This window comes from Lissotriton vulgaris, chromosome 4_1 (assembly GCF_964263255.1).
Source record: "Lissotriton vulgaris chromosome 4_1, aLisVul1.2, whole genome shotgun sequence".
In the NCBI taxonomy this organism is placed as follows: Eukaryota; Metazoa; Chordata; class Amphibia; order Caudata; family Salamandridae; genus Lissotriton; species Lissotriton vulgaris.
Window position 1 is genome coordinate 135,284,314 of NC_141691.1, and position 15,853 is coordinate 135,300,166.

The 15,853-nt window shown below is 41.7% G+C and overlaps 1 protein-coding gene across 3 annotated transcripts in view; it reads right to left on the reverse strand.

The window, feature by feature from the left end:
- The window catches only part of LOC147718475 (actin-binding protein WASF3-like), a 534,745-nt gene that overhangs the window by 217,262 nt on the left and 301,630 nt on the right, over positions 1-15,853 (reverse strand). For all 3 annotated transcript variants that reach the window (XM_086918398.1, XM_086918396.1, XM_086918397.1), the window contains one exon: positions 10,841-11,000. In XM_086918398.1, coding sequence (XP_086774524.1) covers positions 10,841-10,973 — 133 coding nt within the window. In that variant the 5' untranslated portion in view covers positions 10,974-11,000. The remainder of the gene's footprint in view (positions 1-10,840; positions 11,001-15,853) is intronic.

Consider the following 15,853-nt stretch of genomic DNA (forward strand, 5'->3'; position numbering starts at 1 on the left):
AAAACCATAGGTTTCACACCAGTTATAGTTAGGAATTGGCATTTAAAAAACCTATTAAATTCACTGAAAAAAACATAGGTTTCACACCAGTTACAGTTAGCTGGAAATTTTACTGACATAAAACCATTGAAATTCCCACGTTATAGTTAGTTGGACTCACTATAACTTGCACGTGCAATGCACTGCTGATGACGTCACTTATTACATCACTCATGACATGGTCAGTGACATCACTAATGACACCATCCAGTGAATGTGTGTCTTTCTGAAAAATAAATATTAGTGAGTAATGTTTAAATATTTAAATATATGTATTAGTGTTTCACTTTGTGTATAAGTGGCTGCATGGGTTGGTGAGTAGCTACATGTGTATGTATATGGGTTATTAGATGTTTTTCTTAGTATCAATATGAGTGTCTATGTGGTTTGTGGGGGTATTACTTAGCACATAGATGCATGAGTGTCTGACTCTCTGTTTGTATGTGTTTTGAAGACAGCATATGTGCAGGACTGTATGGGTGGATGAGTGTGTATATGTGTATGTTAGTGAGTGAATGACTGTCTCACTAGTGTCTTTATCAGTAACTACATATGTTTTAATCTAGTATATGTGAATATTTATGTATATAAGTGAGTATATGTGAGAGTAAGAGATTGTAAGAGTTCCTGTTTAAATAAGTATGTGTTTCTATAAGTGATTGTTTAAGAGAATAAAGATGTTTAAATTTCAATAGAAGTAAGGTGGTAGTGTGTGTATAGCTCTATATACAAATAAATGGATGTTCAATAGTTTATTTGCATGTGTGAGTATGTGTGTGAGTAACTTTTGGATGACTGTTGGTGTGTAACAGGATGTATAGGTGTATCACTACATATGATGAGTGAGTATATGTATGAGTGACTATATAGAACTGTTTGTGAATGAGTAGATGTGTATATAGATGGTGGAATTACTGAATTGGTTGTTGTAACTGATATGGGTATCTTCATTTTTTTAATTAATTTTAGTTTCTATTTTTGAATATGTGTTTCAAGGGTTACATTACAGTGAAAGGAGGTCTGTCACAAGGATGGTGTCATCAGTGATGTCATGAGTGATGTCACTGACCATGTCATGAGTGATGTAATATGTGACGTCATCAGCAGTGCATTGCACGCGCAAGTTATAGTGAGTCCAACTAACTATAACGTGGGAATTTCAATTGTTTTATGTCAGTAAAATTTCCAGCTAACTATAACTGGTGTGAAACCTATGGTTTTTTCAGAGAATTTAATAGGTTTTTTAAATGCTAATTCCTAACTATAACTGGTGTGAAACCTATGGTTTTTCAGTGAATTTCATAGGTTTTGTAATAGCAAATCTCTTTAGGTATGAAATGTAATATTTTTTATAATGAATTTTATATTGTATATTTATGTAATACTATTTTTTGTATGTATATATATATATATATATATTTTTATTTTTTTGCCCCGGAGCGCTCCCGGGGCACGTACCGATGCACTTACCGGTAAGCGCAGTTTTGCCGCGCCCCGGTTCGCGTACCGGTGAGCGCCCCGTTAGCGCTATTGCCGCGAACGAAAACATCATCGTGACGTATTGCGTAGCTGCATGATGCGTGTTATGACGCATGGCGTAAGCGCACCCAGAAGTGCCGGAGCACATACGATCACGCTACGTAAGTGCCCCAGGGCGCGCCCTGACTCGCTTACGTTACGCGCCCCCGGGCGCGCCCCGGGGCGCGTAGCGTAAGCGGGTCAGGTCATGTGACCTGAAAATAACACTTTTCATTGGTTCAGAACACTTTTGGTTTCCAAATGATGAAAGCCCGGGTCATGTAACCTGAAAATAACACTTTTCATTGGTTCAGAACAGTTTTGTTTTCCAAATGATGAAAGCCCCCACCTTTTTTCCTCATTCTCACTTTGTTGTCTAAGTGAGGAAGACCTGCTTCTATTGTTAGAGAAATGGCTACAGTAGCAGCAGCAGCTGGAGCATCTGCACCACCACCACCACCACCACCACAACACCACCACAACATCACATTGGTGGTCAAGAAGAAGAGGAGGAGGAGGAGGAGGAGGAGGAGGAGGAGAGAAGGCAGAGAAGGCATTTTCTGCCTGAAGACAATGCCCCATATAAACCTAAGGAGCACTTTATATGGGAGTTTTTTGAAATCCCAAGGGGTGCAAAGAAGGTAAACGCTGCAAAGGTGACTTGTCTCATCTGTGGCGCTGCACTATCCAGGGGGAACCCTGCAAAAAAATATTCATTTGGGAATCACACAATGATTCAGCACATGCAACGATTGCACCCCAATAACTATTCTGCAGCAGAGGTGAGAGAACTGTGCATAAACCTTCCACAATCGTCTGCCAGCACCTCAACAACCAAAGAACCCACTCCATCGGGTCCAGAGGCAAGTCACATGGTTCCAAACATCCAAACTAAGTTTGGTGATTTCAAATTTGTTTGCATATATTGTGGCAAAACAATTACTTATGGTGAGAAGAGTATTACCCTCATCAACATTGCTGGTGATAACCACAAGTGCCTGAAGAAACCCTAATTTTTTTCCAGTTTTTATTTGCTCCAGTTGAGCCGTTTATAATTTCCTGTTTTTTGTTTCTCCCCATAAAAAATACAAAAAAATATAAAACTGTTCAGAAAAGCCAAAAAAGTAAAACAAATTCAAAAAAACAATAAAAAAATATTAAACAACAAAAAGAAGAAAAAAAACAGTTCTTTTCAGAACTACCTCCAATTTATAAAAAAAAGGCTACATTTTTGAAAAACTCTGTCATTCTTTTTCCACCATGGAACGCTCCCCGGTCCGCTCCCCGGTGCGCGTACCGGGCACTCCCCCCACGCAAACCGAAAAAAAAACCATTTGTTTTTTTTGCCCCGCGGGGCCCTTTTATGGCCCCCACATCAAACCTAAGGGGTCAGGGGGGGTCTATCCACCCCCTTTTGGTCATTCCCCTCTTTGTTTTTGCCACCTCTTGTGTCTCTATCCTACCGAGACACAAGATGGCGGCCGCTCCGGACTGTTTGGAATGTTGACAGACACCCGAGAGCCAATCAAGTTTCCGCATGCGAACTCGCATAGCGCGCTGGTTAGCGCCCCGGTGCGCGTACTGGGGCGCACTTATAGATATATATATTTTTTTGAACCTAAATTACTCAAAATCCACTGGAGCACATATCTTGAGACATAGCAAAGGCACATCGGGCTACCAGTCCCTACAATTTTGCCAAGTTTCGTGGAAATCCATTCAGCCGTTCGGGCTAAAATTGAGGTCGACAGCCCTATGGAAATTAACATAGGGAAAACACGTTTTGGGACCCCCCTTTTTCTCGGCCCCCGCTTCACGAATCCCCCCCAAAATTTCAGGCAAGGACCGGAGCGCTGCGAGGCAAATTTGAGGAGATTTTCAGGCAGATTCCTCAACCGGCGCCAAAGTTATTCCCAATAGAATGTTGCGATTTCCCTATTGAAAATAATCCTAACTATAACTACCTACTGGCGACAGTCAGAAGGTAATATACATATATATACATATATATATATATATATATATATATATATATATATATATATATATATATATATATATATATATATATCACGTTAAGCTCCCAGCAGCATTACAGCACGAACGGAAAAATGGACACTTCTTTAGTTTTCAAGTTGCAGGTATTTATTTTTTTGATTTTAAGTGATCTGCATGTGCCTAACAGACAAGGCGCATTTCTGCGAACTCCGTCGCCTTGATTACTCGCCATATATATGTATATATAGATATATCGTACACACAACTTCACCAGCATGCCGCGTTTCGATCCCAAAGGGATCTTGATCACATGATGCGCTACAGGGTGCAAGACTTGTTTAAATACATTTTTTTGTTTTTTTAAAGTGACACGTGCATAGACTCCTCAATCGTCGATCAAATAGACATAGAAAAACGCTTACATTCTAAAAGGAGTCTTGGAACATGGTTTATGTAAAATATTTGTTAAATATATTTTAAAACCATAAGCTCATCCCTTTAAAAAGCATTTAAAACTACTAAATAAACATACTGCAATGTATTAAAAAGCCGTTAAATCAATCTCATAACATTGAGCAAGATTACAACATCGCTTTTTATGGTGCTGTCTGGCGTCCAGGTTTAAATACCTACTGGCCCCTGCCTTCAACAATTGGTCAAAGTTCTTGTGCTTTAGTAACAGTACAAATTGATGTAAACCTTTATTATATAAACAGATCGACTGAATTGTCCATTTAGTGCAAATTTAGGGGTTGATTAGGATGGCGGACGGATCGCCACCACCATGCAGGCGGTGGCAATCCGTCCGCCATCCGTGCCCGTCCGCAACCAATTCCCCCCCCCCCCGCCATACTACAATGGCAGGGGAACCGCGGCGGACAGAAACACCGTCCGCCGCTTTTCCGCCATGGTCGGCTTGCGACCTTGGCGGAAAGCTCTAATATGGTGGCGTGTCTATCAGACACCGCCAGCCATATTAGGATGGGCTTTGGGGTATGCCTTTCCGTGGCGGCAATGCCGCTACGGAAAGGCATACGGTCTTTGCTTTGGGGGCCTGTTGTGCCCCCCAGGGTGAAGGGGGATAGAGGGTGCATATGGTACCCCCCTGCGTTTACAAGTACAACATGGTACCAAAGGAGAGGGTTAACCCAATGTAGTCACTGGGACCTGGGTATATAGCGTTAAGAAGGAGGGGTCCCAGTGGGGAAGGCGTTTTAGTAAGAACAATTTAAATATACTCAATGAAACGAAAAATGCAACTATAATGTTTAATTCACATTATAGGGGAAAGTAATCAATAACACAAATTACAGTTATAACAGTGCCCCTGGGGGTAAGGGGGACGTGCAGTCGTGAGGGTGGTGTAGGAAGGGATAGTGACAATAAAAACACGTGTTATTCAAACATATATATGAATTCAAATGTCAAAAAAAGGACAGTAGAAAGAACATAAATCAACTCAAAGTTCAAAATACACATGCCCCATTGTCCATACAATGGAAGGATGATGGGTAGCCGGGGGCTGTGTGTCGAGGTGAGGAAGTCGACGTTTCGACCCAGGTAGAGCAGGAATTAGTAAAGTCCTTGCAAATGGGTCTTCATCAGGACGAGATAAGGGTAGGGGGCGGACAACCTGAATTAAATAAATATAATCAGTCAGTGTGTTGTTCTTAAGACTGACCAAATCACAAATAGTATAAGGGTATACCACAACTTATTAAAACATACCTGATTGTATCAGTGTTGATAAGTGCTCATTTCAGAGACTGTGGAATGTTCAGTCCTGGGAGAAAAATCAATATGATGCCTATCAAAACTAAGTTAAACTATATGCTTGCTCATGTCAAGAATTAAGGGACAAGAGAGTTCTTGACTTACTTGAAAAGTAAAGTCCAATATCCCAAAGGGGTATGGCGAAGCGATCCGGGTGCTGGACTGGGGGGGACCACTCTGCGTATACGAGTAAAGGGAACATTGTTAGGGTGGATTCGGCCAAATTACAGATATCTAAGGTAGAATTGCGAGATAGCGATGGTGGGTAGGGCTTACCGATTAGTTAGTAAGGTGTGTCTGGTCCCCAGTGCAGGAAAGGAAAAAGTCTGTGTTAATCGGGATCCGTATCCTAGTAGGAAGGGGACACGAGAAGGGCGTCATTATTAACTAGTGGCAGGGTTAAAAAGCACTAATAGTGTCTTGAGCCGAAGTGCGGGGCGGCCAGGCTTACCGGTTTACTGCGGCTCAGTGTATACTCAGCGTCTCTCTCGGCTTCCTCGAGGAGAACGCCGGACTTCCTGTCGTCGCGGGTGTTATGGCAACAGGAGGTCACGAGGTAGTGAAGAGTGAAAAAAGACTCAGGGAATTACTCGTTGTCTGGGTAACGTATGCTGTGCATCGGATTAGATGATCAGAGATCGGTGATGCAGAGGTACTAAAATTATTAAAACGGACCAACAACATTATTGAAATAAGGCTTAGAGAATATCAAAGATGGAACAACCTCGTGATGAGGAATTACGGCCATATTACAATTCACGGCTTGAGGTGTGGTCATACCTAGGTACTTAACATAATAAGTGTGAATATTCATAATTCACGAATTGGGTCAGTAAGGCATACGTTATAGCGGATTGGCTCAGTCACCAATGAGTACTAGGCAATAGTACGCTAGGCGTAGATCGGAGCAATTTTACTGCGAACCTATCGCATGATGGTTAAAGCAGTATCAATTGACCAAGAGTCAACATACTATAACAACGTGTATGAATTAAGAGATATATCACACAGGAGTACTGGCAATAAAATTATATGAGCAAGAAAACGTAGTATATAAAGCAGGTGAATTACAGTCATATACATTAAAAAACCAACCGTGCATATATATACACGAGAATTGCTGAGTACAACTGCGTACCTATCGCATGATGGTAAAGGCAGTATTAGTCTAGCTAGGGCTATATAGCTAACAAACGAACCTTGAATACAGTAGAGTATAGATTCAGAGATTGACCAACAGCATTCAAGGTAGGGTAGCAAGCTGGGAAAAAGAGCTGTCATGTTCGTTTAAACCCGACTGGATGGAGTTAAAGAAGAACATCCACTTGAGTTCTCTAACATTCAATATGGTTGAAATATTGCCACCCCTGGGGCCCAAGTTGGCTTTCTCAATAACAACCCATTTGAAGCTCTCCGGTGAGTGTGCAGCTGATCTAAAGTGGTGTACAAGGGGGGCCCCCGCCACTTCACATCTTATTCTGCTCATATGTTGTAAGATACGCTGTTTAATCTTCTGTTGAGTTTGGCCGATATAGATAAGGTTGCATGGGCAAACAATGGCATATATCACCATTGAGGTGTTGCAGTTCGTTAGAGCTTTTAGTTGGATCTTTTTCTGTTCGTGTTGGAACTCTTTGGTTTGCATTGTGCTGCTGCATGCTTTGCATTGGCCGCATTTAAAGGGGCCTATCACTGGTTGAAGATTCCAGAGCGTCCTCACAGTAGGTTCCGTCTTGATAGGGAGGAGAGACCTTACAACATAGTCTTTGACACTTTTTGATTTTTTAAAAGCATGGAGAGGGTTGTCAGGTTGTTCAATGTCATCTGCCACCAGTTGCCAATGGCGATTAATAATTTTCTTGATTTGATTACTCTTAGTGGAGAAGGTGGTGACGCATACAATGCGATCCATTGAGTTGTTAGTAGAATCCTTTCCTTTCAGAAGTTCTTCTCTGGGGTAAAACCAGGCTCTTTTTCGGGCCTTAGTGACCAGTCTCTTGGGATATCCACGTGCTTTCAGGCGGTCCGATAGATCTTCCGATTGTTGAAAGTAGTGCTCCTTAGTGGAACAATTCCTACGAATTCGCAGGAATTGTCCAAAGGGGAGATTATCCTTCAGTGCCCGAGGATGGTGACTGCTGTACTGTAGTAGGGAATTCCTCTCGGACGGTTTTCTGTATAGAGTAGTTAGGAGTTGGCCTTGCTGATGATAGATGGTAATATCAAGGAAGTCAATATGATGATTATCTGATTGAATTGTACATTTTAGGTGAGGTGATTGTAGGTTTAACCAACCATGAAACTCAGTGAATGTGGTCAGATCGTTGTTCCAGATTATTAGGATGTCGTCTATGTAGCGGACCCACATATTGAGATGATCTTGAAAGGGGTTCCGAATATTCAGTATGTTGTTGTCTTCGAATGCAGCCATGTACAGGATGGCTACATCCGGGGCAAAAGGAGCCCCCATTGCCACCCCTTTGGTTTGTAGGAAAAAGTCATTGTTGAAAATGAAGAAATTTTTAGTCATAGCAATTCGAAGTAGTGCTGTAATAAATTCCGTTGGGACTTGCATGGGTGCCGGTCTTGAGTCCAGGTATCTGGTGATGACTGCTAGTGCTTCTTCTTGCGGGATGCAGGTATACAGAGATACCACATCACAAGTGGCCAGCAGTTGAGTCGATGGATTGAATGGTGAATTTTCAAACAGATTGATGGTTTGGAGAGTATCCCTCAAGTATGTTTGTGTGGACTCTGCCAGAGGTTTTAGAAAAAAGTCAATATATCGTCCGAGTGGTTCTAATATAGAACCGCATCCTGAAACAATTGGACGTCCAGGTGGGTCAGTCATATCCTTATGGATTTTAGGCAGTGTGTAAATAGTTGCCAGACGAGGATGTTGCTGATTGAGAAATTCAAATTCGGTTTTGGAAAGAAAACCTTGGTCAAATCCTAATTGGGTTATTTCCAAGATCTCGCGGGCTATTGCGTGTGAGGGGTCAGAACGCAATTTCTGATAGCTGATCCCATCTGTTAACTGTCATTGGATTTCAGACTCGTACTTCTTGACGTCTTGGATAACAATTGCTCCACCCTTATCGGCAGGTTTGATCACAACCTCCGTGTTGTTCGCCAGTGATTGAAGGGCGTTTTTTTCAATTCTGCTGGTGTTATGTTTGGTGTAGGTACGATTGAGTAGAGTTGAGTTGACGTCTCTCCATACAACTGCTTCATATGCTAAGATTTTACTAGTCATTGTACACGATGGGGGCACAAAGGTAGATGGGATCCTCAAGCCGGTATGTGAAGGATTCTTATACGGTCCCCTTTCCTAAAGAAATATTTAAGTCTGACCTTTCTGAAGAATTTAAACAATTCCGTACGGACTGTGAAGGGGTCAGGTGTACTGGTCGGGACATATGATAGTCCTCTACTCAGTGCACGTACTTCATGTTCATTTAATGTATACTGCGAGATATTGACAATAGGATTGGTGGTAGGTGTATCCCTTACCAACGGTAGGTCTTGTTCCGTGTGGTTCGTTCCCCATGTTGTTCCTGTTGGTGATATCACTGACCATGTCATGAATTATGTAATATGTGACATCATCAGCAGTGGATTGCGGGCCTGCGAGTTATAGTGAGTACAGCTGTGCACCCTCGTTTTCAATGTTGAATTTTCAGAAACCACCAATCATTTCTTTTTTTTCAAGTGCACTGAATCTCATCCACATTTTTTTCTTAACTCCTACTTTTCAAACTGCCATTTCATTTCCAGAGCCCATCTGAGTACAACCAGATCTCCTTTCAAGATGCTTAGAGTGTGGATTGTGAGACACAGCTATATTTTCTGGAGTGAAAGGTATGCAGCAAATAGATGGTTTCTCAACCTTCATTTACCAAATGTGGATTTTATGTGGATTGGCCAGAGAGGATTGAGATGTCACCAATTGATGCCATTGGTAAAATCCTTTTTGCATCTCCCACACCCTGACCTCATAATTGGGCACTGTGGTGGCAATGACCTAGGTCTTTTGACTGGGGTAGGCTGGAAATGCTTTTAAAGGACGCCTTTGGGCAATTGATGTCACTTTTTGTACAAACTGCCTTTCTATATTCTAAAGGCAAAAATGGAACTGGTCCAACCAATATTGTCCGCAGATTGAGAAAGCAAGGAAACATGTGAATAAGTCTGTTTCTGCTTTCCTCAGAGACTATGGTATGGGTTTTATATACCACAACAACTTGCGTTACAACATGCAAGGCATTTATAGAGGAGACGGTGTACATTTCACAGATGAGGGGAACAGAGTCTTCCTCTTGAACTTTAGACTCTTCATCGGTACCTAATTGTAGGTACAAAAAACACTCAATGAACACAACGGCTCATTTTAGAGCCAACCAACGTCTAAACACTCTAACTAGTTATTTAACTGTATTTTTTTGCTGACGTACGCGCACCGTGCGCATACGGGTGCGTGCACCGTGCACGTACCCCGTGATTTAAAAAAAAAATTGGGGGGCATTTGGGGTCCTTCAGGGACCCCCTGAGAAGGCCTAGGGGGTCAGGGAGTCTCTACCCTGCCCCTTTTTCACGTTCCCCACTTATGTTTTTGGCTCTCTTCTGCCTTGGACACACAAAATGGTGGCCAAGACTTTCTGGTTTCGACAGATTGGAATGTTGACAGATGTCTAACAGCAAATCAGAATTCCGCTCGCGCACACCCGATACACGCACCGTACGCGCACGGTGCTCGCCCGGGGCCCGCAGGGTGCGTGCACGCTGCGTGCTCCTAGATATATATATTTTTTTCTTTTGATTTTCTCAGGAACTACTGGAGGGATTTACACCATTTAAGCAAAAGCGTGATCTGCGAATCAGACTCTACCATTTTGCCAAATTTCTTGTAATTCCGTTCAGCAGTTCGGGCTGTAGCCGTGTCTAATCGTCCTATGGAAAATAACATGGGAAAAACACGTTTTGGGAGCCCCCTTTTTTCTCAGCCCCCACTTGACAAATCCCCTCAAAACTTTCAGGGAAGGAGCGGAGCAGAGCGGGCCATCTTCTTTGAGAAATTTGCGAAGATTCTTCAACCGGCGCCAAAGTTATTCCCAATAGAATGTTGTGGATTTCCTTTAAACTAGGTCCTAACTATAACTACCTACTGGCGATCGCCAGTAGGTAATATATTTTTATATATATATATATATATATATATCTATATATATATATATAGATATAGATATATATATATATATATATAGATATATATATATATATATATATATTGAGAGAGAGAGAGAGAGAGAGAGAGAGTGTGTGCGCATATTCAACCCATATTCAAAAATGCTAATGTCTTCATAAGTTTGTTATATCTCATTGAACCAATAATATAAATGACAAAATCCAATTTTGCTAGTCTGGATTTCAAAATTAAAAAAGCAACAGTATTTGCAGTTCACTACTTTTAATAGATAATTGAGATAAAATGTCTCCACTAAGGGTAACTTACTGAGACTCCCCAGCTGTTTAATGATGGCAGCCAGGGTGCTGTTCGTGACGCACTCGAGTTCGCTGGTGACCCCATTTGGCACAGTCCCTCGGCACAAGTGCCGGGGTTCAATATTTCTTTTCACCAACGGCATGTCTCTGGTGTAAGCTCACTTTAGCATCTGTAAAAAAGCATAAATGCAATATTAAGAAACCATTAAAGCGAGAAGGAGAGACATTTTCAAAATGTTAAAGACTGTTTCAGGCAGCTCCTATTTTACCTAAGAAATAATGTGTTTTTCATCGCCTGAAGAGGCGTTTGCAAAGAGAACTGGCAACAGTTAACCCAGGGTTTAATCAATAAGGGCAGACTCCACTGTGTATGGAGGAAGGATTTTCTTTTATTATTGTTAGAAGTACAAAATACTAAAAATAAATCGGTTATGACTCTGTGCACTTCTTGGTGTGCTGGTTAGAGTGCCTTCAAGCGCTTAACATTCAGTACCAGTATGGCCGAAGTTCACCCCTGTGCAGATGTTTACTAGTCAAGGTCTTTTATTTGTAATCTTCTGAATTTACAAACTCCCTGGTCTCAGGTGTTCATATACATGGACGTCAAATCACCAAAATGCCATGGGTAGCAGAAGTGACATCACACACTCTTTGACCTTAATGACATCACAAGAAGTGATATCATATGTCCTATGACCCTAAATTGCCACCGGAAGCTGTGTCACACGCCCTTAATACTAAAGTCATTGCAATAATTGACTTCACTGAAGTTCTGTAATGACTGCGTGATTATTATAACACAACACAGACAAGTGGCCATTTGAGAAGCCACGTATAGTAGGGTGGTGACATGAATTTTGAAAGTAGTGGGATGCAATACTTACCCTGAATTGTAGTGAGCAAGACCTCTTCTAGGTGAGCTTAGGGGAGGGGGTGGGGAGGGTTCTTCCACTGAGAAAAATGGGACCAAATAGTCTATTCAAAAGCAGAATTTTCACATATTTTTGTTAAAATGCCAGAGCTTTGGAAAGTGTTTTAGTGATATGATGAATATAATAATATAAATTCAATGAGAGACGGTGCACTTGCATTATAAAAAATAATAATGACTATATGCGTTGGGTGATGGCTCCTTATTGCTTTGTGTTGTGAACATAATATTATTATACGGTCATTGTTCAATTTAGATTTTTATATTAATCATATCACTAATGAGAAAATCATGTTCTTTGAAAACACGATATGCCCTGGTTCTAGTTGAGTAATGGTTGTTTTTTTTTCCTCAGGGAGAGCTTAGGGAAGGGCACTCATTCTTATTCAATTTCTTTCAAGGTGTGCCAAGCAAATGAAACATGAAGCTTTTGAGGAGTTCACCCTATTGTTTTCTGAATATGCTATGGATGCACCCTTTTGTCAAAAATCATCTCCCATCATTCCCTCAGGGGTGCCCCTCACATGCAACGTGTGCCCCATTATCCTAAAAATAATCTGCTATATCCCAGTGACAGAATTTTAAAATTAATGTCATCATATACCTTAGGTTACCCTTATGTCAAATTACCTCTAGTACACATGGGCCAGAATTTGCCATGTTTGCCCCCTCTATATATGCCAAGAAGTATCTCCAATGAGCCAGCACCGGCATTTTGTCATGCGTGCTCCCATGCCAACAATTTCCTCAAGTCTGCCAGTATATTCCCATGGGTGCCTATTATGCCAAATTTACATCCTGCATGCCAGTACCAGTATTTTTCACCGGTGCCTGTCATGCTAACAATTGCTGCCAGTGTGCCAGAGGTAGAATTGTTTTCATGGTTGTCTCTATTAGCCAAAAATGACTTTTGGTAAGTCAGGGTCAATGGCAGATTAGCAAGCATAACATCACATTTTCACTCACTCACTCACACTCACTTACATTCATTCGTTCACGCTCATTCTCACTCATGTCCATCGTTCAGTCTCTCGTGCACTCATTTATTCTTACTATCTTGCACGCACTCTAACTCGCTCTCATTCTTACTCTGACACAATCATACTTACTCATATTCACTTACACTAACTCTGTCATTCTCCCTTACTCTCTCTCACTCATTTTCTCTCCTTCATTTATAATCACTCTCACTCACATTCACTATAACACTCACTCATTCTTTCTCACACATGTACAGTCACTCTTATTGTCACTCATACTGACTCACTCATACTCACTGACACTCAATCTCACTTATTCTTACTCACTACCTGCCACTGATTCTCACTCACTACCTGCAAATGACTCTCCCCTCACTTTCACTCACACACCCATGCTCCATACAATCACAAACATGCGCTCTCTTGCACACAAATACACTAACCCACAAGCATGCATACAACATAAATTAAATACAGTTTTTTACTTACAACACCTGCCACTGAAGATCTTTTTGTAGCTCCTGGTGTTCCATTTTTATTACACTATTAGTGAATTAAAATCTATTATTCACTATTAGTGTAATAAAACATTGGCACAAATCGAAGGTGGAGCACGATACCCATAAGGGCGAGCTGCCTCTGCCTGCTTGGCACTGATTTGGCAAACTCCAGCTGGCTCAACTACTTTTAAGGAAATTCCATTGCGAAAGTGTGCAAAAGCTGCAGTGGTATAAAAATGAAATTCCACTTGCAGGATACAGTGTTAAATAATAATATTTAAAAGTAATAACGTAAAAAAACTATCTGTAATTTTGAAGTGTATGAACAAATTCTAATTTGAAAACATATCAGTGGTCATTAGCAGCTAAAGCAAAAAAAAATACATTTGTTATTCCTATTTTTAAGATGGAGGCCCAAGCTTTTGCCCTGCCTTTGATCCTCTATTGTTGGTTTGTGCAGCAGCATCTTTGGTATTGTGTGATCTGTCCTAGGTGCCATATTTGTTCGGGTAAGATCTTATTTAGAAGCTTTGAGATAAAGCAACAGTCTGTTGAGGAGAGGGGCCTTTCTGCAGTGAGCAGGTTTACATTCAGGTGCTTTTCTTGCTTAGTTTATTAACACATGTGTTGGACCTGCCCCTTTTTGCAGGGTAGCCTCCGGTTTTTGCCTTTCTTTGTTGAACCTGCTTTTTTTGGCCTTTAGGACTCTGCACACTTTACTCCGGCTAACCAGTGGTAGAGTGATTGGGCTCTCCCTTCTAAAAATGGTAAAATAGACATACACCAGATTGATCCATTTAATTTAGTTCCAAAGCTTTAGTTAGTGGTACTACATGTACCGAGGGCCTGTAATTTAAATGCCACCCACTAAACTAGCACTGGAAAACATGTCTCGAGCCTGGCAATGCACCCTGTAGTGCAGTTTAAAACTGCCATTCCGACCTGGCAAAATAAACCTTTTGCCAGGCCTAAACCTTCCTTTTTAATACTTATAAGTCACTCCTATGGTAGGCTCTAACGACCCATAGAGCAGGGCACATATTATTTAAAGGGTAGGACATGTGTAATTACGTTTTTTATTTACTAACAGTAAATAATTCTTAAAGTCATATTTCACTGTACCATGGTTAACTCACGTAGACTAACACTATTGTACCTTATTACGTTTAATATGTGATAACTTCAGTTTGGGACAGATAGAAAAATACTTCTTCCACTCATTTGAATTGTAATTTTAAATCATCTTTAGTGATCAAGCTGGATTTTAGGTTACTATTCTGAAAATACCACTTTTGGCATAAAAGCCTATACCAAATGGGCCTTTCTGCAGGGTATACAATGTTTACCACGCATTTTTTACCACGCACTACACTTACAACGCAGGCATTACCACACATACCATCACAACCACGGGGACTGGAGTTGGAATATAAAATTATACTTTCCACTATCCAGCACCTCAAAGCGCTATGCGTTGTAACGGTATGCGTTGTAAATACCGCATTGTAATGGTATGCGTGGTAATAGTATGCGTGGTAACGTCATACATTCTTTCTGCAGTGTCCCGGGCCACATTACTCTTAATGATTCCCCTGTGGTATGATAGGTATTTTTTCCACATAGGGGAAAAAAGGAGACTGGGTGTAAAGGGAGCGGATCATCTTGGCAAGATGGCTGGGGAGAAGTTGTGCCCTGGCCTGATTACACTTCAAAACAACCCGACACCAGTCCGGCCCTTGTCCCCCTAACCAGGTTAGAGCCAAAACAGGGAAGACGGAATAAGTAGTCAGAACTAGTTAGGGAGTAGTTCAGGAATTGCCCATACAAACAGTCTGGCACTGGGTGTAAAACTGGCAACTCCAGAACCTAGAATCAGAACTTTACTGGTCCTGAGAAGATTTAGAAGAAGGACTGCCCTGCTGTCTAAAGAAGGAAGATTAGACCTGCTTGCCTTGAACCTAGGATCCCAGAAGTGACTCCTAGGGCCAGTTGGCTGACCTGTTTGAACTACAGGGACACAAGAAGTGTTGAGAGGCCTTCCCTGCAACTTCCAGGGTGACCAGCACCAACTGGACCTGCCTGGACCTTGCTACTGGCCTCTGCTGGAGTGATTACTGGCCTCCAAGAGGTGCCTTCCAGGTCCTGGACTGGTGGCTAGAGTCAAAATGTACTCCTCCTACCTGTAAACTGCAAGAATTGGACTCCAGTTAAAAAAACAGATGTTCTGGTCCATTTGTGTTGAAAAAAAAAAACACATTCCTGGTCATCTCGCAAACGTGAGTGGACTTCACTGTGGCGGATGCAGGACCTGCATCCAACAGCCGACCTGACCTTCCTGGCTACATCTCCGGGCTTCACCCATATGGTGCACATTAAGTTGAAAACAACTGCAACGTTTCTCACCAAAACGAAGTTCCGATCGGTGCCAAGCTCGTCACGCTGACAACCAATGCAATGCCAGGGTGAAGTGCCCACTGAGATCCTCTTGTGGAAGTGGATTCCGTTAGAAGGTAAACTCGTCACTGGGACGAAGCGGGTCCGTGTATTTGGACTGCGCTCCATCGCAGTCGGCTGGAATTATTAGCTTTAACCTGGTCCAGGGCGACCAGATA